The following is a 23,294-nucleotide window of genomic DNA, read 5'->3' as shown; positions in this document are numbered from 1 at the left end:
AAGCAAGCTGCTCAAACAGAAGCTATCTTTTTTTTTTTTTTACTTAATGTAAAAGTTATTTTTTTACAGTACCCAAAGAATTACATTTTTAATTTCAGTTTCACAAAATGACCAGGACTTAATTTAACATATCATGCAGCAGGTATTGCTGAAGTTGTATCAACTTTTGCATCAGTGACTCTATTTCACAAAGCTTACGGTTAAAACCTGTTTCCACATACATTTGCTCACAAACAAGTCCCACTGCGGTAGGGCATGATTTGAGATTAAGCATGCAGTCCACCAACCACTACACAGCCTCCCTATGTGCTTTTATTTGGAAGCTTTTGTATTGTCACTCTTTGGTGAACTGCAGCCTAAAGCTGCAATTCTGCAGTTACATACATCCAGGTCCCTTTGAAATAAATGAGGCAAATATACACACTTTCAGGACTGAAAGCTAATTTGCATAGGGGGCTTCAATGAACTTACAAAGGGATGCTTTAGATGTTTGCCATTTTTACATATTTAGGTTCAAATTGATGCAGGAGGTGTGATCCACAACTTCAGAGAGGCCCAGATTAAATGCTCTTCAAATCCACACATAAAAAAGAAAAGACCAAACACACACACGCAATCATTTTAAGTGAAGGATTCTCATCACATAACATTCCCAAACTTTAAAACAGTCCTTCTTGGAATAGTTTTATTCAGTATTAAGCTGTGTTTCAAAGAAAAAACCCTCATGCTAACAACCATTTATAGCTTTCATTAAATTAACAAACAAAAGGCTATCTTAGAATAACAAATGTTTAAATATATAAAAATAAGTTTAGAGTTAAGGCTCATATTCCAGCTGCAATTTTCAGAAGTACCTAGTGATCTTGGCCATGCAAAACTAAGCACCTAAGTTGCAACAAGGGACCAACTTACTAGAAACCACAGGGATTCATGATTCAGCCACTAAAGTATTTTAATATGCCTCATGTTAGGCAATCTAACGAGTCAGTTTTGAAGATCTTGGTTCATATCTCCTGGCCACTAAAGTAATTTCAACAGCTAAGAGACAAAAACTGTAATTTTAATTAGGTCAACAGAAGAGCAAATTCAAATACTGTTTGTTCTTCAGCAAAAAGCCAAATGGTTGCCATGACATTAAGCCATGTTTGCCGCTGTTTATCTGTTTTGTAGATCTCTTCCCTTATGAATTCTTGTAGATCAAGCATCTTGATGTGTCTGTCGCCTGCAACGGACATCTTTCTGGGAAATATTTGACATATTACACATACGAATTAGCTTAACGAGACCGCAATACCACGCTCCAAAATTACTTCTTCTTTCAGTTCTTACAAGTTTAAAAACTCTTTTCCCAACTCGTTTGTTGGGGGAGTTTCTGTTGAAACACAAGGCACAATTTGAGAGGGGATATTTCAGCAGAGTGATTGTCTTAAAATATAGTCTACAAAGTTCTTCAAGTCAACAAATTAAGATCTTTGCTTGTTCTACTCATGCAACATCCTCTAAGTAATCTGCTTCACCACTTAACTGAGAAATGGTGAAATCTTGTGTGAAGTCTTCAAGCTAGGAGAAAAGAAAATATTAAAATGTTAACTGATGTTTAAAATCCAGTGTATTTTATAGCTAAGCTGTTCTTTAAAACATTATCTTCTATTAAAAACTCCTATCAAGAAGATCTCAAGTACTTTCCTATGAGCAAGAGGCAACACACCACTATCTATCTATATGGGTTGCCATATTTTAAAGAACAAAGAAGAGGACACATTTGCTATGATGACTCTACCTGTGAAAAAGAGGACATGTCCTGGAAAAAGTGGACATATGGCAACCCTACGTAAGTCTCAGTGAGTTCAATGAAACATGTTCCTAGGAAAGCTTGTATAGGATAGCAGCTTTAGCACATTAAATTTCCAGTAAAATAAGGAAGGAGAGCATATTTTAAAAATCAATATTTAGAAGCTTTGTGCCACTGCTGATGCTTGTGTTCATTTTATTATTGTAATGCTACTAACAGGGCTTCCCCTTCTTTTCTTCCCTACAGCATGCCCCTAAAATCTGCTCCAGAAGATTGGGAGACTCTCTGCAGCAGATTGTGGTGCAGGATGGAGCAGATGCAGGCATAAGGAGAAGAAGGGGAAGTTCCACTGTGTTTGCTGGCAAGATGATGGATTTCATCCATAGTTGGGGAAATATATTAGCAATTTCATATATTCAAACACATTATTAATTTCTTCTCAGTGAAGATTAAAAAATGAACTTTTACAATATATAGTTGCTACTGAAGCAAAATGAAGAATGAAATGGCATTTGTTAATATACAGAGAGGCTACAGAATACTCCTGAGGTAAGAGAACAGTGATTCAGATCATACAGATAATTCTGTTGCCTGAACTGTAGGCTTAAAAGCATTAATCTTTATCAAGTGCACATGAGACTGTTAGTTACTTGGGAAAATCTCAGTATGTTTCAGAGTCTGCCACCCCTCCCTCCCTTATTTTGACCATATGGAAAAAGCATGTGTGAGCTATACTGTGCTATGCTTCTTGAAATATGTGGTATCCCTGAAACCATAACCTCCACCTCTCATTCTCCTTCAAATAGAGAATATACTGCAATTATTAAGGAGATCTTACATTCAAATAAATTAAGCAGAGCTCAGTTCACACATTACTCATTCAGCACAGTAAGGAGAAAGGGCAGGGGTTGCTAATGTGGTACCATCCAGATGTTGTGAACTAGAACTCCCATTCCCCTTTGCCTGCCCTTCAATCCCATCCCCCTGCCTGGTGTTCCAATCAGTGCTGCAAGACTAGGTCTGAGAGCCATCAGTTAAATTTCCCACAGTATCCCTGATGTAGTGTTGCTCTGGGGCATTGTGGGATTGAAATGCTGATTCCCAAACTCAACCACCAGGCTCTGTTTGGAGTACCCATGCTGCAATCAAGTAAACCGCCTGGGGACTGAGGATCCCACTAAAAGTAGGCAGCCCACTAGGTGGCACTTGGCAAGGGTCCCTTAAACACAGTTGCAAACAGGTACAGCTATTGTTTGGCTTAACAGTTTCTCACAATAACGATATGTTTGCAAGCAACCTTCAGAATACAAAAATGGGATTCTATGCAAATAGCTTTCTACTGAGAATGAAAATGGATACATGCCCACCCCGATGTAAAGTATAATATACGTACTTTATCACTAGGATTGAAGTCATCTAATTCTACGGAAATGTCATCTATTTCTTCACCAATGCTGGCTTCACTTTTCTCTGACCGATGACTAGTACTGACATGAGGAAAAGTTAAAAGATGGAAACAATAAAGCTCTATTCTTTAATGTTAAAGAACACCTTATAAATTAAAATATCTACGAGAAACATTTCTAAATACCTAATAAATAAAATGTTGAATTTCAAAGTTTCGTGTGGGCTAAACTGCTTGAAAGATCCTACAGTAAGGTAAATTCATCAAATACCAGGAGTCGTTACTTCAAAGTGCCAGTGACTTACATGGAGCTCCCCGCATCCCACAAAGTGATTCTATAGAGAATTGTGGGTGCCATGTGATCACTTAAGGAAGTGTATATTTACTTGACTTCAAGAACCAACCAAGATAGCTCATTAAAAAAAAAATATTTTCACACATCAAAATTGGAAGCACATAATTGGCTGCGTTCATGTCACAGTAATCAATGGCTAATAGTTTATGTTGAACATGTAGATAGCTTTTACTCTACTCCTTTCTACTAGCAAGCTGGAGAAAAACACCATGATCTTTGGCTTAGTGTTACATCTGAACCAGGGATCAGGGTCTTGTTTCACTCCAAACAAATCACTACCTGAAGCAAAGGTTTGTGCAGAGTGAAACAAACATGATCCCCAGCTCAGACACAACACTAAGCCAAGGATCATGGTTTGTTAACAAAAAGGAGCAAACTGGAAATTATCAGCATGTTCACTAGCCATGACTTTCCATAATGTGTGAACATGCCCAGAGTATTAGAACATCAAGAAATTAATAAAACAGCAGTAAATAGTTCAAAAATGCTTGCGTGGTGTATAGCTATATGGAAACACAACTTTAAAACCCTTTTTGAAAAATAATGGGCATTCTTTTTAACTTATATCAAATGCAAATAAATGCTTGAAGTATACCACTCTGAATTTTCTCTTACCTATTGAAGTCATCAGCATATTCCTCTTCATCCCCTGCTTGTAAATAATTAAAATTGAGGATTAGAAAACTTGAAATTACATACAGTATTTAATTAGAAAGATGTGTTTGCTATCAACCTAGTTTAAAAATGAAAATAGGACCATGAGGATTCCCCCCTGAAAAATAGTAACTTTAGAACAGCTTTTAACATGCTGCAAAGCATTTCATCAAACTTATTAATCTATGCATAGAAATAATTTTTATCTTTTGTCTGAACAATTACCAAACAAGATGTGGCAATAAAAAGTTCTTAATGGTGTCCTTCTGAAGAAGAGCTACTTGCCTAGTTCAAGTGATCCAAATTTAGAATTCATCATCTTTACATCTTTCAAAATTGAGTTTGCATCTGTAAAACAGAGGTTAGGAAGATCATAAGTGTGTAACTGCTTCCTGCTTCCTACAGAACCTACTTAAAATGCATGTTAACCAGATAGATGACAGAGTGAACATGTGAAGTTGCTATGTTGGTAATAAGAGCAGCCATGCTGATTTTCTATGCTCATGTTCTCATGTCAAGATAAGACAAAAACCATGGCTTACTATGTATGAACAACAACAACAACTTATTTATACCCCACCCATTAATAAATTATTATTATTATTATTATTATTATTATTATTATTATTATTATTATGGCGATAATAATAATAATTTATACCCTGCCCATCTGGGCGGCTTCCAACAAACAAAATATTAAAATACAGTAATCCATCAAACATTAAAAGCTTCCCTAAACAGGGCTGCCTTCAGATGTCTTCTAAAAGTGTGGTAGTCGTTGTTCTCTTTGACATCTGGTGGGAGGGTGTTCCACAGGGCAGGTGCCGCTACTGAGAAGGCCCTCTGCCTGGTTCCCTGTAACTTGGCTTCTCACAGTGAGGGAACTGCCAGAAGGCCCTCGGCACTGGACCTCAGTGTCCGGGTAGAACGATGGGGGTGGAGATACTCCTTCAGATATACTGGACCGAGGCCACTTCACTACTCCTTCCTGCTTGTACTGGAAGCAGTGGCAGTTAGTGTGAAGGCTGCACTGTGCACCTGGCTTCTGAATAGCAAGCACCGGTACTGCTTTCTGAGCAGGAAAGGGGCAAGGTGTGGGGAGCTCAACACTGTGTGGGTCCAGTGGTGGAGCCAATCTGACTCTCCTGCTCCCCCTCCCCATGAGCTCCCTGTGCCTCTTGGCTCCTAGTAAGTGGGAGAGGTGTCTGCCAGGTGCCCCGCTGACTGCCATTGACTGGGAGGAAACAAAATATGATCAGTAAGCCAAGAAAAAACCTTGGCTACAGACTGTGTTTGTTTGTACTGAAATAAACCATGATCCCTGGTTTAATGCCAAGCCAATAATATTGGTTTCTTTCATCCTAGCAATGAGTAGGGAGAAGAAAAAGCAGGTGAGATTTGTTTATGCACAGTAAGTCATGATTTATAGCTTACTGTGACATGTGAATGCAATCTTCATATAATACTGGAGAACATACTTGCCAATTCATTCTCCTACTTCACAAAAGGTGACTGTTGCAGTTGAAAACTGATAGCTATCCAAGAAATATAGAATGAAAGTGTGCCTAAGATGTTATTTGATTGTTTTGCTGATTGAACAGATTCTTTTTAAAAATTGTAATCTGCTTTGGGTCCATTATAATAGTCAGCAGATCATATAAAAGAAAGATGCATGCTATATAAATTAGAACCTATGTACAAGAAAAGTGGGGGACGCAGAAATTTGAATGGATTCTATACAGAATGGGTGACTAGCCTATGGCCTTCCAGGTGTTACTGCACTGCATTTCCCATCATTCTTGACCACTGGCTATGCTAGTTGATGGGAACTGGAATTCAACAATTTCTGCAAGTCCACAGGTTAGCTTTATAGCATCTGAACTGGTTGTCGGGAGTAACGTGCTGCAACCCAGCAATGCACAAGAACACTACATCACTATTTGCCAACTAGTCCTGGTTGCACAGCATTTATCACAGCTCGGTACCTATCCTCTTTTTCTGGTGCAAAATAATAACTTTAAACTGTTTACAACAACACCAGAAAGTTAATGATCTAGCACAAAGCTAAGTGAAGGTATGCTCTTGTAATGCAAGATTATTATAATATTTAGGGCAAGGGAGTGTAATTTCTCACTCAACAACTTACTGTCAGACTTTTTTAGAGGAGGTGCTCCAGACAAAGAGCTCAGACCAGTCTTTATAGGTGGTACATCAGAAAGAGAAGCATTTTCTTCCTTGATAGAGTCATTCTTCCTTTAAAAAGGAGGGAAGGGGGAGAGATACATCATTTTTTAACTGCTTCAAACTGAGTCATGAATGCCAGATGCCAGATATGGCAAGAAAAGCTCTGCACACATTCTCACCTATTCCAAAGCCTCTTCAGTGTAACTGTTTATGTCATGTGATGTTTTATCAACATAACCCAGAGGAAGAGATTCAGATGTAAATATAAATATAAACTGTATCAACCATGTTATGATTTTGAATTCAAGTAAAATTTTCTTCAGAAGCAGACATGGCATCAGATTATTCCTTGAACCTGTATAAAGTAGTATGCAATAACAACCATTTGGTTGTTACAATTTTTCCACTTGCCTCAAGGAAAATATTCTGTGCACAACATACCATTTGCACGTGTGCAGAGCAATCCACCCGCCCCCCTCAATACATCAGCTTGTTGTTCACTTTTAGACAGGGTTGAAGTGTCTTCTGCTTTCCTCTCCCAGCTAAGCTGGACTCTGCAGGCTGCCTGCTGGTGGGATGCCTGGAGGCAGCAGTTCGCAGAAAGCCCTGAAACAGAGCATTCCAAGACTAGGGAGGGGCTGAGCTAGTCCAAGATCTGCTTGATCAAGTCTCACTTCTGTCATGCAGTGACATTGAGTTTGATCAGTGTTGGCTTGTGTTGGAAGTGGGTTTCGAAGTGCCATTTAGTTTCTGGGACAGCTTAGTTGATGCACAAAGCTACTTTTAGACAGAATATTCTGAAGCTCTGCTGCATGCAGGGCTTCATCCATCATTCTCTAAGCTGAAGCACTGGTGTCCCGACACTGCCAGCCTTTGCAAACACACTGAAGCCATTATGGTGTCATCATCACAAAATACATCTGCATATATAAAGACATGAATATAAATATTTCTGAATTACAGGGTTCTATTGTCAAGTAGGAAATATATTTTCTTATTTTTGAAAAAAGTGATTTTTGTAAATGGGAGAAACACAAGGGCAATCTATGGGCACTGAAACAAACTGTTCTGCTACATTTTGTGCAAAACATGAACCCTCTCTTTTATTTAGTCTAAGGTAGAAAAGTGCAGCATCCTGCAGCCTAAAACGTCTAACTATTTTATTGTCAAAAGGAAACATTTATAGTTGTAGTTCATTCAATTTACCAGTCATAACTTTGTTCTGGTTTTGGTATGGGATCATCAAAGAAGGAATCTCCCTCTGCAGCATCTTCTCCTACTGCTAGATTATTCTTTTCTTTGGTATCTACATCTTTGTTTGGTTGAGAAATTAGTTTTGTTTCATTGGCTAAGGAGTGAATGCTGCCTTTGCTCTTTGCTTCTCCAGACAAGATGCTTGTATCACTATGACTTGTTCCAGTAACCTAAAAAACAAACAAACCATTTCCTTAAACAAGTCATATAATTTGCTTCCCTTGAGCTATAATCCATTTTTTTATACAAAAAAAGAACATACAGTAGTACATCGATAGTCATGTAGGCACAATGTCACTTCAACTTCAACTTCAATTATCTGTTAAATTGATTGCAATGTGTAGACAGAAATGCCAGTTTCACAATCTTGTAAAGAAAGAAGTTTAAAAGATAAAGGTTTCCCACTTATTTATTTTTTAAATATGTGTATTCCGCTGTAGCATTAAAAAAAATCAAAGTATGTTTACAGCAATAATGCCATATAATAACACCATAAAAAGTTAATGAGTTATTATAGTTATTAACCCGTAACAGTTATAGTTATTAAAGTTTTGAGATGTTTGCTACTCACTTGAGCCCCAAATCAATTTTACAATATAATCCTAAAACACACTTACTTGGCAGCTTCATTTTATATGGGATATATAACCCTTACACTGCATGAGCATCCAAGGCAACATAAAAACATTATCTAGAAGAAGTATTAAGTACCATCCTAAAGCCCAACGACTTCAATGGAGTTAAATCCAAGGTTAAATAGATGTAGGACTTCAACCTAAAATTACCAGATTAATAGAAGCAAAATAAATAAAACGCAGTACTCAATAAAACAGCAGTATCATTTTTCATTCATAAGACTGGTAAATTTATTTCCACATCTCCACCAACCATTTTGCCCAAGCCTGCATGGAGTTCCACCTCATTATCAGCCTGATGGGTCAGGACATTGCCAGCATTCCAAGCCAGCACTCCACACATCAGCATAGGCAGACACATGCTTGAGGTGGTAGACTGGGCTTCACCATAACCAGCAACCTTTCAATCGATGTTGAGCTGGACAATCGTATTGGCAAGGCAGCTACAGCAATGGCTCACCTCTCCAAAAGGGTATGGGAAAATGTGGTGCTAACAACCAATACCAAGATGAAGGTCTACCAGGCTTCTGTACTGAGTACACTGTTTTATGGAAGTGAGTCATGGGCAACTTTCACCCGCCTGGAGCGATGCCTCAATGCCTTCCATTTGTGCTGCGTCAGGCAGATTTCCCGCATCACATGGCAAAACAAAATGTCAAAGAAAGATGTGCTCTCCCAAGCCCACATTCCCAGCATGTTTGCAACCCTGTCTCTGTGACATCTACACTGGTTTGGTCATGTACACAGAATGGAAGATAGCAGGGAGCACTAGGCCTGCTGGCAGACCAATTCGGTGTTAAAAAGATGTCTGCAAATGGGACGTGAAGGCTGGTATGGGAATCCCTTGCAGACAATTGTAGTGCCTGGAGACAGTCAGGTCATGTAGCCATAGTGGTGACCAGAGGAGGAACGACCACTTTAAGAAGCAGAGGGAAGAAATGCCATGGCACACCTATAGCACCAAAACCAGATGACTTCATCTGCCCCACCTGTAATAAAATATGTCTCTACTGTATTGTTCTCTACAGCCACAGCAGGAAACTCTCCAAAGGTACACTCTTCCCAAGACAGACAGATGCCAACAATATCTGCATAAGGAGTGTCAGCGATTACTTTTAAATTCAGGTCCCTTACCCCAATATAAAACATATACAGTACTAGAGTTAAAAATTTAAAAGGTGTGGTATCAAAAACTCTTCTTCGGGCTCTCACAATTCAACAAAGCTACAATTTTTTTAGAATAGAATTTTTGTATTAGTAATCTGATTAATTTTATAGTTAAGCATTTATGTCAGTTTCATTCTAACCAGTTCTGAAACCAATTTAGTAGTTCTAGCAGGTAAATTGCCATTAACCGCTCATCGAGAAATTTCATCTAGATTTTGAAGGCTGACTAATGCAAATTTCCATATAATCAAACAAATCACAACTTTGGATGAATGACTTAAAAACTATTCTGAACACTTAAAATGTGGTATACAAATACTAAGCATTACTATTACCACTTCTCAGTAGCAGCATCCTAGAAGGATGATATCCAAACCCTTGTCCTTCCATAAAGATTTACAGGCTGAAAAAAACTATGCAATGCAAACAGGTAGGCACATCATTCCCCAAACACCTGCTATATAGTTAATAGCAATATTGGGGAGGGGTTTTAAGGTGGGTTCTAGTGCAGTTATCAGAGGATAGGAGTGCTTAACCTTTACCTTCCCCCCACCTATCATTCCTTCCCAATTCTTCAGCTGGGGGCCTATTTTTTATCTTTGATCTGGCAATAAGGGGGAAATGGCCACTGAAAAGGTTGCAAATGAGAAGGCAGTGGCCACAGCTCAGTGCTAAAGCATGTGCCTTGCATGCAAAATGTTCCAGGTTCCACCCCCGGCATATTCAGGTAGGGTTTAGAAAAACCCCAATTGAAATTCTGGACAGCCACTGCTACACAGTGTAAGCTGTATTCTGCTGGGTGTACCAATTGTCAGACTCAGTATAAAGCAGTTTCCTCTGCTTATCTGTCCAACTGATATATTTATTAAAATATTTCTATCTTGCATTTTCATTAAAAACTGCTCAAGGCAGCTTATAGAATAGTGGAGGTGACATAATGAATCCAGGGAAATATAATCTTAAGAACAAATTAGAAACTAATAAAAAATAGAAAAGCATCACAGCGTGGAAGAAAGGTTAAGCATCGCTGCACACATGCAAATGTCCCCCGCCACCCCACCAGCATTCACACAATAGGAGGCAAAGACAAAGCTGGGGACTGTCTAGTTTCATCATGAATACACACCAGTGAAGCTGGTTCAGAGTTAGGTCACATCCACCCCATGCATTTAAAGCACATGGCTTTCCTCAAAGAATCTTGGGAACTGTAGTTTGTTAAGGGTTTTCTGTGTATGAGTGTGTCTGCATGCGGGTAAACGTCAGTTCCCACAATTCTTTGGAGGAAGCCATGTGCTTTACATTACAGTGCAGATGTGACCAGTTGAAAGTAAAATCTGCTTTCAGAATAGAAAAAATGCTGAAACACTTTAAAAAAGCAATCCCACAAATGCCTGCTAGCCCTCAAATCATCTTATGACCAATGACAGTATAGTGTTTCAAAAAGAACTAAAGGTCAAGTGCAGTCATCCATTACTCGGCCTTTAAAGAACCTTATGGTATTTTCCTATATGCACGCACTGGAACCTCAGTTCATAACCCAAGGCCTGCTCTAAGTGACTCTGCCAATTGAGGTATAGGTAGTAGCTATGCGTGAAAATACGTTTTTTGCTAGTAGCCCCATGATAGTTGTACGGTCTCCCTACAGAGACTTTGTTGGTATCTACTGTAACATATTTTTAGTGCCAGGCAAATACATTTTTATTTTCCCATGTTTTTTAATTTTTGGGTTATTTTACACTTTGTAGACTTTATCCCTTTGTTTTATGTGATTTAGTGCTCCAGTTTTTGATTCTCTGCTTTCTATTTTGGTGTGATCTGTCCTTAGACTTGATACCTGTTTTTATTATCTGCTTTTTACCACATTTCAATTGTAATTGTGTTCATTTTTTATCTTGTTAATCTCCCAATAGCTTCTGTTACAGGAAGGCTTATAGACTTTATATGCAAATAAATAAATAAAATAAATACACTACTTGATGGTGTAGTCTTTGCCTTCTCCATTCCTTCAGGACAGGGTAAGGAAGGGAATATGATAGCTATCTCATAGGAAAAACAGCAAACCACCAAAAGCATCCTTTCCTAGCTCTCTTCATGCCTTCTGGACTGGCTTTCAAAAGATGCACAAGGTTGGGGGTGGAGCAGAGGAGCAGCAGTACTGTATTCAAGTAAGTGAAACAGGAAATGGGTGGCTATTCCCTGAAATCTTAATTGCAACTCTGCCACAAAGCTGTTTTTGTATAAGGGACAGGTCCAAACATCCTAACAGCCAAATTGAAATGTTTCAGATAAAGTAATTCACTCAAGATTATCCAAGATATACACTCCATTATCTCAGCACCAGTACACGCTATGTTTAATGAGCAACCACAGGTAAGTCAGCCCTGCTCTGCCTGGTTGGAATCCTAAAGGTTCTCCCTTTATGCAGGGAAAGTTAGATAGTCCTCAGCTGCTTGCCTGCCCCTCACTTTGATGGGGGGAAATTATCGGGTCCTCTATCCTCAGCAAAGTGAAGGTCAGGCAAATGCTTCAAATTTTAAAGTCATATTTGGTATGTAGAAACATTCAGAATTCCAAGTGGGTAAGAAAGGGTTTAATTTCATGAGTTAATGTGTGAACTGGCCTTCAGTTAACCAAGAACTAACAATATACAGTAGTAACATTACTGAATGAAATTGTGTCAAAAAACCTAATTGTTAAAGTTTTGGAATCCAAAGATGTGACCTTTTGATACAAAAACTGTATGGAGAGTCATAAAATGCAGGAAGGAGGGCAGGCAAGCAAGCACCCGCTCCATAAAGATAGGTAAAGCTTATTAATAAGCTTTGCATTAAATTTACATAATGTAATTAATATTGTGCCTCAGAGTCTGTGTTACATCTACCTATTTGTGGAGTTAGTTTACCGGATGCCATGAGTCAGTTGCAATGATTTTTAGTGCAAGCTGCTCTTTCTTAAAGGTAGAACTACAAGCACCTGTCAGTTTCTTCTCCTCATGCATTTTACCTGCTCAGTTGTGTCCAAGCACCTTTTCTGTTTACGATGTCCTTTATACCTTGGTATCTGAGCACAAGAATAAAATAACGGCACAAAAATGAAAACAAATTATATGTGGGTTATGCTATGTGAAATCTAGATTATTGAGTTAGATCTATGCTATCACTCTAAAAACCCGATTAAAAGCCTTGCCTACTAATCAACATTCTCTTTCTGCTTGACCAGTAGATTACTTCATGAGCTGTCACCTCCCACCTATTTAAAAATCATCACAGGCTTCAAATGAAATATGGTAAGAGATGTGATGAATCAGTCTCATAAATTTCATAAGCATTATAATCTACAAAATTTTCTTTTCAGTTTCTTGCCACAGGAAAAAATTCTGTGTTCCACCACGCTTTGCTTACACTGCCCCAGCACACATGTAAAATTTTAGCATTCATATTTGGAAGTGAAACAACTATTTTGAGTATGTCCTCTATACTTGGATATACTTTTTGGAATAGTACAAGAAATACATTCAGTGTTATTAGAGAGCAGCTACCATTTCTCCTTTTAAGAGAGATGCATTTTCTACTTCTACAGCATTTCATTTCATTACCTAGTCTACCTTCTAGATAAAAGATCAGAGATATGAAAGCCTGGGTCACGAGGAAAGAAAAATTGGAAACTTTGGTAAATTCTGAAAAGAAGCTCTCCTGAAATTTTGGAATGAGTGAAATGCTTTAATACAGGTTTAATTTACAAAAGATGTGCACTATGAAGATTTACATAAAATCATCTAAATAATTAGAGAATACTTGTGTATACTGTACCTATAAACATTCAAATGTGTCATGTATTGCTTAACTCAGTATCCAAATAAACTAAGAGATTGTAATACTGTGATTGTATGAAACAATTTTGTATATGCTGTTTACAACAATATTTGTGGTTCTATTTTCAATGTTTATTTATTTCTCAGATGGCAAAAGTTCTGTGCACACTGTTTAGGTAACATACAGTGCAGTTCTCTTTCTTGAGTACTGGGTTCATTCACCATTTTGCTTGCATAAAATTAAGGCATTTATACTTTTGATGCTGTAAGCTACACTAATCAAAGAGTGGGTTTTACATATGAGTAAATGAGCATTGGATTAGTGTGCAAGTTCCATAAAAATGCCAAAGAGTACAATTTTATATGCTAAGTTATAAAAGGTGATATTTTGTTGTGAAAAGTAATAAAATATATGTAGGTTTGATAAGGAAGTAGTACTACTTCAATTTCCCCCTGAGGAAAACAAATTGGTTGCTTTACATCTCTATACAGGACAATTTATTTATCTACTAGGAAGACTGTAAGCACTTGGTAGGATTCAAATGCCGTGAGTCATGTAACCTCTGCTGCTATGTACAGAATTCTGTTCACAGATGTGCAACTTGTGCTTAAAGACTCAGACTGAAACCTTAAATGAGACCACAGCCAGTATGCAGATTTTACAATTATTACTTATACACCTTGAACAAAGCATTTTCATTGTGGGAAGTCATGCCAGTTAAAATAGTTTTAAACTAGTATAATTTAGCAAACCACAAAGTTCTAGCATGTGACATCAAAATCATATTCCAGTTTCTCAACACAGACAGTACCATTATGAGTCTCCTTTTGACCATTAGTCATTTTTAGCAATGTTCAGAAATACATCATTTAAAACACACAAACAAAAACAAACACTTTAGTATTGCCCAGCAGCCTAACAAAAGGTAGCCAGCCATCAATTGTAATCTTCTTACAAGATTCAAAAGAATCTTCTTACAACTATCCACAACAGTGTCCTCACAAAACAACACTAAAACATTTTATCTTCAGAAAAACATTACTAGCACATTGTTAAGTTTAATAGTTCTTGTGATCCCAAATGATTAGCCAAGCACTGGAAGTAAGTTCTGTATTATTAGCTATAATCATTTAGAAACCTTAAAAAAGTGACTTGGAGTGCATTTTTGTGAATATACTGCCACCTTGCTTTCAATATTTACTCTTCAACAAACTGCCTTTAAAAAAGAAAACAGGTATTGTCAAGATTTTAACTTTGGATCACACAAGGCATTGTGCGGAGAACAGTTTTCACCTAGATTTAAGAAAGGGCCAATTCATCCAGCTTATCCTCTTGCCCCCAATAAAGGAAGATTCATATGAAATGATGCTGTGGGACTAATCCAGGTAATGGAACCCATAAAAGGAACTCTCCAAAGCTAGAACAAACAGCTGCTACTTTAAGTGTTCCAAGAAATTAACAAAGACTTTGGGCTGCGTGACAAATTGTTAACATGTACTTTCCAATGTTGTAATGTATGCAAACAGAAACATTAAACAATGCATTGCACTAGGGAGTCAGGATTGGCAACAGCTTTCTGAGACATGCATACATGGTGGAAAATGTTATTGATGCCGAGTGACATAAAACAACATTAACTTACAGGAAGGCACACATTACTGTTCAACACATCAGAGTGTGGTTGGGTTCAGGGCCCCACTTCACTGATGAAGTAAGTGGCAGAAGTTCTCTCTGCAATGTTGTTTCTACATATAGACAAAGTCATCTCTGTTCTCTGTCCTACAAGCAGCTCATTCATGCTAAAACAAAGGTACCTTTTGCTCTTCACCATCACATCAGTAGCGATAATAGCTACACTGAATACATAATCTCTCTGTTTTAACCACAGCTACTGCAACTGTTTAGCCGGTAAGAGGATTTTCTCTGTTCCACAGCAACACCAGCAGATGTCTTACCAGTTCATGCCAGTTTTTTATTGTCACCTACAAAACAGATGATTTCTATGACCTGATCGTCTTATTGCCCTCTGGTATTTTCTCTTGCAACCCCAATGCTCCCCAAAGAGAGGTGGAAGAATCCTCATTTGTACTTAAATACTTTCTCCAGCAGATCAAGAACCAAGCACCTGGCCTCTGGAAATAGAATGGTGGACTAGATGGGTAAGGAGCCATCAAGCCACCTAATCCAGTATCCTGCTCTCATTGTGGTCAACCAGATGCCTAAGGGAAGTACGAGGCTTCTAGCAACTGGTATTCAGAGGCATACTACTTTTGATCCATTCATGGAGTCACTATTCTTTCAGTTAGTTTACCTCTGTCCAGTACTTCTCTATGTATAGCATTCTTTATTCAGTCTTTATTAAAATAAGCAAGAATCTGGTTAAGAAACATGAGTCTCTTGGGACAAGGTAGAAAACAGAAAAGCAAAGAAGTTGCAAAGAATAACTCTTCTAACAATGTATGAATAACTCTTCTAACAGTAACTCTTCTAACAATGTAAAGCTTTAATCAAGATAATCAAGGGTGAAAATTCTTCTTAATATTCTGCTGGATAGTCAATACCTCCTTTTTTGTATTGGCACACTCCTTAGAAGTGTTTCTAAATAGAGATTGCTTCTTTTGAGGCTCCCCATATTCTTGTTCTTTTGCTAAAACTACTAGAAACACAAAGCCAATCAACAACAGTTAGTCTTCTACCCGCAGACATGTATCTCATTAAATCTGTTTGCTCCTACAACCAAGGTTACATAGAGTAACACTGATACCTTTACAAAATCAAACTTGCTGCCACCATGGTTCTTTTGCTTAAGTTGTAATTTGATACTAGGAAAAGGAAAAAATCAACACTACTAAAAATCTAACCTTCCTTATCTGATACAAGGAACAAACAAGAACAAATATGAAAATAAACAAGTCACATATGGTCCATATGGTCTACAAAACTAATTTCCCCAGCAAGTATGCCAAACTCTTGTTAGTACAGGCTTGCCCAATTTATTAAGTAGCAAGGTAAATACAGGTAACTCAATAAATCCACAATATTCAAATCAGGTAAGCAACCTTAAGTAAACAAAGCTGGTACAGGCTGCCCCCAACATTAAGTTTCAATGGCCTAGTTTGCAGATCACATTAAACCACAACTTAAAACAAAAGTTTCTGCAGTGCTCCTTCTCTCTCCTAGCATAGACAAAAGAAGCTAGAGCCTTGATTGTTATATCAGCTGAACCTGTGCTTGTGGTTGGTTTTCACCAAACAAACCATGAACAATAAGCCAAGCACAAACTTTGGTTACACTTGTAACCTTTTGTTTCCTTCAGATAAACCACATGCCTGGATATGAATCACATGGCCATCCAGACTTTGGCTTGTTTATCTACAGCATAGCAGCAGGAGTGTGGGAGAAAAGCAGTAGAACTTTTCAGCTATTCATGCTCTGCTTCTCAAATGAAGTAGCAACAAAAATTGCACATCACACATTGTCATTCTAGTTTTATAATATCACATTCCAACTTCTTTCTAATTTATACCTGCATCCCATCAGATTATGGTTTTATTTCATTAAACAGTTATCTGCCTTTATCATTCCCCGATATCTTACTTCCTGTTTAGAAAGTCAAACAGGGTCTATTATCAAAATGAAAGACTTGATAGACAAGAATGAACAGAGAAAAAAACTGAAAGTTGAAAATCTGCTTCTCAAATAATATTAAGCTTAATTCCAGTACTCTGACTTACCTTACTTGGCAATGAGTGTATGTTAGATCTTCCATCTGATGATTTTGGAGGAGAATGTATACCATCAGATATTATAGGGGCTACCTAAATAATAGTTTTAGAATAGAAAATAAACAATTTTAAACACACCAAAATTTAAACATTTAATTTGCTTGTCATAGTTTGTTTAGCATGCCTACATCAAGATAAACAGTTTATTAAGAAAGTTAGTATAACTAAAATACTACACATTTTCAAAATCCTTACCTCTCCAAAGTTAGACACTCCCTTCTTCTGCTGGCATCTTCTGATCACTTCCAGCAGTAAGGGCCCTTCTTTTGTAGCTTTAGCTTCTATAATTCCCAAGTCCCGTGCTAAATTCTCTCGAGCCTCAAGCCCATTTAACTAAAAATAAGCATAAAGCATTCCAGGCCATTAACACAATATATTTTACACAATTGTTCTTTCTCAAATTCAAGATTTGACAGCTGACTGACAGAAAAAGAAATTGTCCCTAAAGTGCATGAGCACGACATTCAAGTTAAAGTTCTTAATATCTTCCCCCCATTTATTCAAAAGCAGAACCAAAGGTTTAAACAGTGTTCCATTGTATTTTGGGGGGAGGGGGAGAATCAGATTAGCACTGCAGTCTTATGCATGTCAAATCAGAAGTAAGCCCCACTGTGTGCAATGTCTATTCCTAAGTAAACATGCTAATGAACTGGAGAGATGATGCAGAAAAATGAAATTTGGGACAAAATTGAGGATGAGACAATTTCAAGCATTTTGGCCAAATTACTGTGTTATAATGTGTTATTATAATGATTAAATGTGTTATTATATTATGTGTTGTTATAAGAATTAAAATGAATGTAATGTTTTATTCTCTAATGTGTTGTTATAATGATTAAAATGCTTACTTACTGTGCTTGATTCAGGCTGAAAGACAGCCAAAGTAAAATCAAGGTTGAAGAATTGAAGAAATTCAGCAACCAGACTAGCCACCAATCGACCTACAAAAAGAAATGAGCCACATTTGGTTTTCCTGTACAGCATTTGCACTCACTATTAACGTTTTCAGTTGAAATGTGAGTTAAGTGGTACTTTTTACAAAACAGGTATGATAAAGTGAAAAAATGCTTTGGGCATTCAATAATGAATTTGTTTGTAAATAAACAAGTCTTCCTATATTTCATTGAATTTCTTCAACAATTGCTCCCAAACAAACTGGCATTCAAAATTAAAACCTAAATGTAGTGAGGCTGGGCAGGGACAGGGGAACAGTAAGGAAATTCTAGGCAAGGGAACCCTTTTCATTGCATGGTTATTTTGAAGGTAGACAAGGAAAGGAAGATCCAGTGGTAGTGAAACTACACTTGAGAACGGGAAAATAGGAAGAAAGGAGAAATAGGTGGAGGAAGGGCTAGTACTATGTAAGTCATATACTCTGAAACACTCTTTTATGAAGGGCTACAAAGACAGGGAGGACTTCCCTTTACACCAGCAGTGGGGAACCTCTGACCCATGGGTCTAATGTGGCCCAGTATGGGTCTAAATTTGGCCTTTAAGGCAGTTCCCCACAAACCAGACCCACCTGCCTCACACTTGATGTCATATACAAGTTCCTAAATGCTTAAAGAGTTTAGATTTTAGGTCCTGTGCACTTATCAAAGTTGACTCATGGGTTGTGTGTGGGGCAATCAGGGATCTGATCCGTAGGCTAGATTCAGTTCCCCACCCATTTTACATCTTCTAGAAACTAAAGTCTTATTTCGGACACACACACTTCTGTAAATTCCAAGTTACTTCAGGCCTAAAACCCTAGCAATTATTGGTTAGCAATTCAACTAAGCACATTTCCCTGGAAACATCCATTTCCCAAATGTGGCAAATAATCACTCTGCAAACTTGCTATAACCTACATTTAAATATGAAGTGCAGTCTTGTTTCCACTGAGGTTGCTGAGACTGACCTTTAACTGTAAAGCTATGTCGTTCAATTGAGTTTGGGTTATAATGAATAAAGGATTTATTAAGCCTTTTAAATCTTCAAAATATTTTACAATCTTTGTGTTCTTTACACAATACAACAATCCTGATAGCTTACTATTCCTGTTTTACATAGGCAGAAGCAAGAATGATTTGCTCAAGAACATACAGAAAAGTACCAGGTCCAAGTACAGCTTTTAATCCACTTACAAATTCCTATTTAGTTTCTCTTCCTCCAGTTTTATAATTCAAAGGTCTGGCATGAGCAAAACTTTCACTCTGAAACTGCTTGAAGTTTTATGCTTATACTTGCAGCCAACAAAAGTATAGCAAAGTGTAGAATTTGCAGATTCTGTCAACCAAATGCTGACAAGATGGAATTTGAACTAAATTAAGATGGATGATGCAAAGTTAACAGAATTTGGAGAAGCCCTTGTTTGGGAAAATTCTAGCATAAAAAGAAGCAGAGGATTATAAAAAGGGCAAAGAAAAAACAGAAGGTAAGCAAGTAAGAACATCAGACACAGTTAGCTGCAGTGGCATCAGTTGTAGATGAGGCCTTTAAAAACTCCCTGGACAACAGACTGCAGAATGTTCTGCCTTCTACATTAGTGAACCTTGCTCTGAACTAACCAGAAATTGTCTATGGCTTGCTTTTATCTATGGAAGGACAGGCTAACCCGTTTGCTGTACATCTACTTCCCACTGCAATGAGCCATCTTTGAACAGTACTGTAATGATATCTCCTGTTGTGATTTAAGCCTGTTTACATCACCAAAGAACCACAGAAACTCCCTCACTGATCTGCATCAGTGTCCACACATTAATTGGGAATATATATGGTATCTTTAACTAGCAGAGACAGAGCTTACCATCTTTTGTATTTAAAAACTTTTTCAAACTTTCATTTACCAGAGGTGTTTTGTTCTGTCAAAAAATGAGAATAACAATTAACGATTACAGACAGAGATATAAAACAGGTAGATAACAATTATCTATATATACATGAATGCTTATGCATCCTCATGGTGAAGCCAAGCCTGTATCATACAGTACCAGAATTTGGCAGTGATTAATTTTGAATGCCCAAACCAAGCTGAACTTGGGTATTCTAGGAAGAAAAGAGCACTATAAAACATTAAATAATAACCAATGCTCTGTTTTGTGCAACAATACACAAAGTTTGAAATTTCAATTATGGAAGTAAGTTGACAGCAGCAGCACCATTTTATTTACTGTTGACTCATTCTTTACCTACTTGATGATGCCAAAGGCTAGGGAAACAACACCCTGTTTTTTCTGGAGCATTTGGCTTCCATCAGCTGTAGACTTTAAAGTAAGCAGAAAGCACACAGTGTTTCCCCCTCCTTCTTTCAATTTGCAGCAGTAGCCCTAGAGTTCAGCATCTCAAACTATACTGTCTACCTTGGGAGACAGAAACAGTTGGTTAGACTTTAGGATGCTTGAACAAATAAGACCCACAAGCCAAGACATAGGTGTAACACAAACTGCAATAACTCAGTGATTCTACTTCTACCTGAAGGCTGGCTTCCAAGGATAGCAATGAGGAACACTTGTTCGACTCCCTAAAACTTGTGTTGTGAGGTCACACAGGATTCTATTATGCTTCTTAATGCTTTTTTACATCTATATGAAATGAAAAGTTCATTGTTTTAGCAGCTCCTTACCTCTACTTTCTCTTGCTCTTCTAGTGCTAAAAATACAGCTGCTCGCAATTCTGCCTGTAACAGAGAGCCAGCATTTGTATAAATGTATAGCATTTTGCAACTATATATTAAGAAAACTAGATACCAAGACAAACCTCACACAGAAGGGTCCAATTTATTACTACACACAGAAACATTGTTCACACAGAAGTATGGTTAGGGATATAGTATCTCCATCATTTAAACTACAACACAGAAAACCACATAGCAGCACTTAAGTCATGTGAATGACACTTCAAGTGTTCAAGTCAACCTGCAATACTCATGAAAGGGTCTGGGGACACAGATTTTCTATTTACTTACCCTTTGCACATTGTACAAAGTGGCCAGTTTAGAACTTGGAGCGATATCATTCTTTTATTAATTTAATTTGTTAGTTGCTTTATGTTGCCCAGGGCAATCCAAAGCAACATACAAACAGACAACAAACTCACTTGAAGTTTTACAAAAGTATGTAAATGCTTTAAGTAATGTTTCAACACAACTGAAAATGGCTAAAAATACAGCTGACAGGGATAATTTGGGGTAATGGATTGTAACTGGAGATAATGTAAAATACTTAACACAGTAATATTAGAAGCTAAGGTCACATCAACAAAGGCAAGTGGGAAGTCATTTAATCAAAATTGTATTGGTTTGGTATAATTTGTGAAGATTGGGTTGGAATTTAGAAAATCAATAAAAATAATTGGCAAAAAATAAAGTTTTTTAACCCATGGGATTGGTTTCCTTTCTTCAGGCTCCATCTGTTGGGGGTCTTCATTTTCTACTGACACATTCTCATCCATAATTCAAATCCTACACCCCTTCTCTCCTACTCCATCTAGGGACATTCACTTCATGCCTACCCTCTCTACACAGCAAATTACCCAACTATTTAAGAATCAGTGAACAGTCTCATGATGCAAGGTAAGACTCTGCCACACATTGCTTCCGCTTCTGAAAAATGAACCCAAGTAAATGACTGTGCTAACTTATCATTGCAGAACAAAGATCTATAAACCTTTTTCTTGGAGGGTAATGTGTGTGTAATCCCAAAGAATGAGAGAAGTGATCAAACTCCAAATAACAATGCCATAAGGCCACTGGAAAGCATATACCCCGTGTCTTGGGGAAATGCTATACATTCTAGCTAATATATGTCATGTAACTGTCTATGCTGCCTGTCTGACAGTAAACATTCTAACAACTATGTATTAAATATCAGTGATCCCTCCTACTTCTACACTGTAAAGAACGAAAACGCAGACCAAGCTAAAGTGAAAAAGTGAATCAACAAACAGAAGTATGGCCAGGGTCAGGGTATGCTCAGCTTGAGCTTTAAGTGCAGCTTATGAAGTGTAGGTGTCGACCTCAGATCAATTTAAAGAGTCAGTTTTTTGTCATTTTAAAACCTACAGTGCAAGTTTAGAAAAGTGCACACTGTGGTGTTCATAACTTATCTAGAGATAGGGTAGCAAAACCAAAGAGGGACTGGGAGGAGCTCCAAAACGAACTCCCCAATATGAGTGAACTGGCACAATTTAAGAAGGATATTGACAAGCTGGAATGTGTGTGCAAAGGAGGGCAACCAAGATGATCAAAGGTCTGGAAACCAAGCCTTATGAGGAATGATTGAGGGAGTTGGACATGTTTAGCCTGGTAAAGAGAAGACTGGGACAGTAGCACTGCGTCCAATATTGACTAAAAGTGCCAATATTGTAATGCCTCGTTAAAAGTTTATGTTATGTTCACACTGTGAATACTTTGTGTAGTTCTGGTCACCCAATCTTTTTAGCAAAAGGTGAGAACGGGGAGAACGAAAAGTTTATAAAATTACACATGCTGCAGAAAAAGCACGAAAATACATCCTCTCCTTTTCTCATAATACTAGAACTCAGATCGCCCAATAAAGTTTAATGGTGTCAGGACTTTTTCACACAGCACTGCTAAACTGTGGAACTTGCTTCCACCAAACGTAGGAATGGTCACCAACTTAAATGGGTTGTAAAGAGGACTGGAGCATAAGGCTATCAATCGAGAAATCAGTAAATAGTATGCCTCTGGATACCAGATGCTGGGGAGCAACAGCAGGAAAGAAAGTTCCCACGTCCTGCTTTATGGACTTCTCAGGAGCACCTGGCTGGCCACTGCGGGACAGGCCTTTGTTCCGGGGCAGGAAGTCTCTCCGTTATGTTCTCCTGACCACCAACCAACCCTCTTATTGCTTCAGGAGGAGTTCCACGCATGCGCCACGAAGCAAAAGGCAACGCGCGACACTTCTGCCTAGGCGGCATTGTCCAGAGGGCGGGAATGACAGTTGGGAGTCCGTTAGCGCCGTTGGTGTCGACCCGCTCTCTCGCGAGGGCCGCGCCACCAGCACCTCCACGCACAGCACGCCTCTCCCGGCGTCAGGCGGGCATACGCCGACGCACTTCTGAGGCGCTCCCCTCCATCCCATAAAGCCTCCGTCCCGCTCTCCGCCAGCTCCTCACCTTGATTTTATTCAGCACCCCGCTCGTCTCCAGCGTCTGCACGAGGAGATCCCTCAGCTCCGTGTCTTCCTCCGTCGCGGTCGCCATCTTGCTTCTCCCTGACAACCGCCTAAACTGAGCTAGTGACGAGACGA

At 38.2% G+C, this 23,294-nt stretch overlaps 1 protein-coding gene across 2 annotated transcripts; it reads right to left on the bottom strand.

The window, feature by feature from the left end:
* Positions 1-671: 671 nt before the first annotated feature.
* On the bottom strand, positions 672-23,294 carry CEP43 (centrosomal protein 43). Of its 2 annotated transcripts, XM_083605939.1 has the most exons (13): positions 23,161-23,294; positions 20,648-20,701; positions 19,832-19,886; positions 17,896-17,984; positions 17,239-17,376; positions 16,993-17,076; positions 12,450-12,506; positions 7,597-7,814; positions 6,353-6,459; positions 4,492-4,554; positions 4,168-4,201; positions 3,186-3,279; positions 672-1,560 (listed from the first exon to the last, which is right to left on the bottom strand). In XM_083605939.1, the coding sequence occupies exons 1-13, from the start codon at positions 23,245-23,247 to the stop codon at positions 1,486-1,488; spliced, it is 1,155 nt and encodes a 384-aa protein (XP_083462065.1). In that variant the 5' UTR covers positions 23,248-23,294; the 3' UTR covers positions 672-1,485. The 2 variants fall into 2 exon arrangements, with proteins under 2 accessions (XP_083462065.1, XP_083462066.1); XM_083605940.1 differs by lacking the exon at positions 12,450-12,506.

The sequence above is a fragment of the Podarcis filfolensis genome (assembly GCF_964270895.1).
Source record: "Podarcis filfolensis genome assembly, chromosome: 3".
NCBI lineage: Eukaryota > Metazoa > Chordata > Lepidosauria > Squamata > Lacertidae > Podarcis > Podarcis filfolensis.
The sequence above is the reverse complement of the archived record's forward strand: the minus strand, read 5'-3'. Positions and strand labels throughout refer to the sequence as shown.

What these genes read in the sequence shown, in the direction of transcription:
- CEP43 (XM_083605939.1), bottom strand. Translation starts at nt 23,247, where the DNA reads ATGGCGACCGCGACGGAGGAAGACACGGAGCTGAGGGATCTCCTCGTG. An exon ending in GGGTGCTGAATAAAATCAAG is followed by an intron (nt 20,702 to 23,160) that starts GTGAGGAGCTGG and finishes TCTCTGTTACAG; the next exon opens with GCAGAATTGCGAGCAGCTGT. An exon ending in TTCAGCCTGAATCAAGCACA is followed by an intron (nt 17,377 to 17,895) that starts GTAAGTAAGCAT and finishes GCTTATTTTTAG; the next exon opens with TTAAATGGGCTTGAGGCTCG.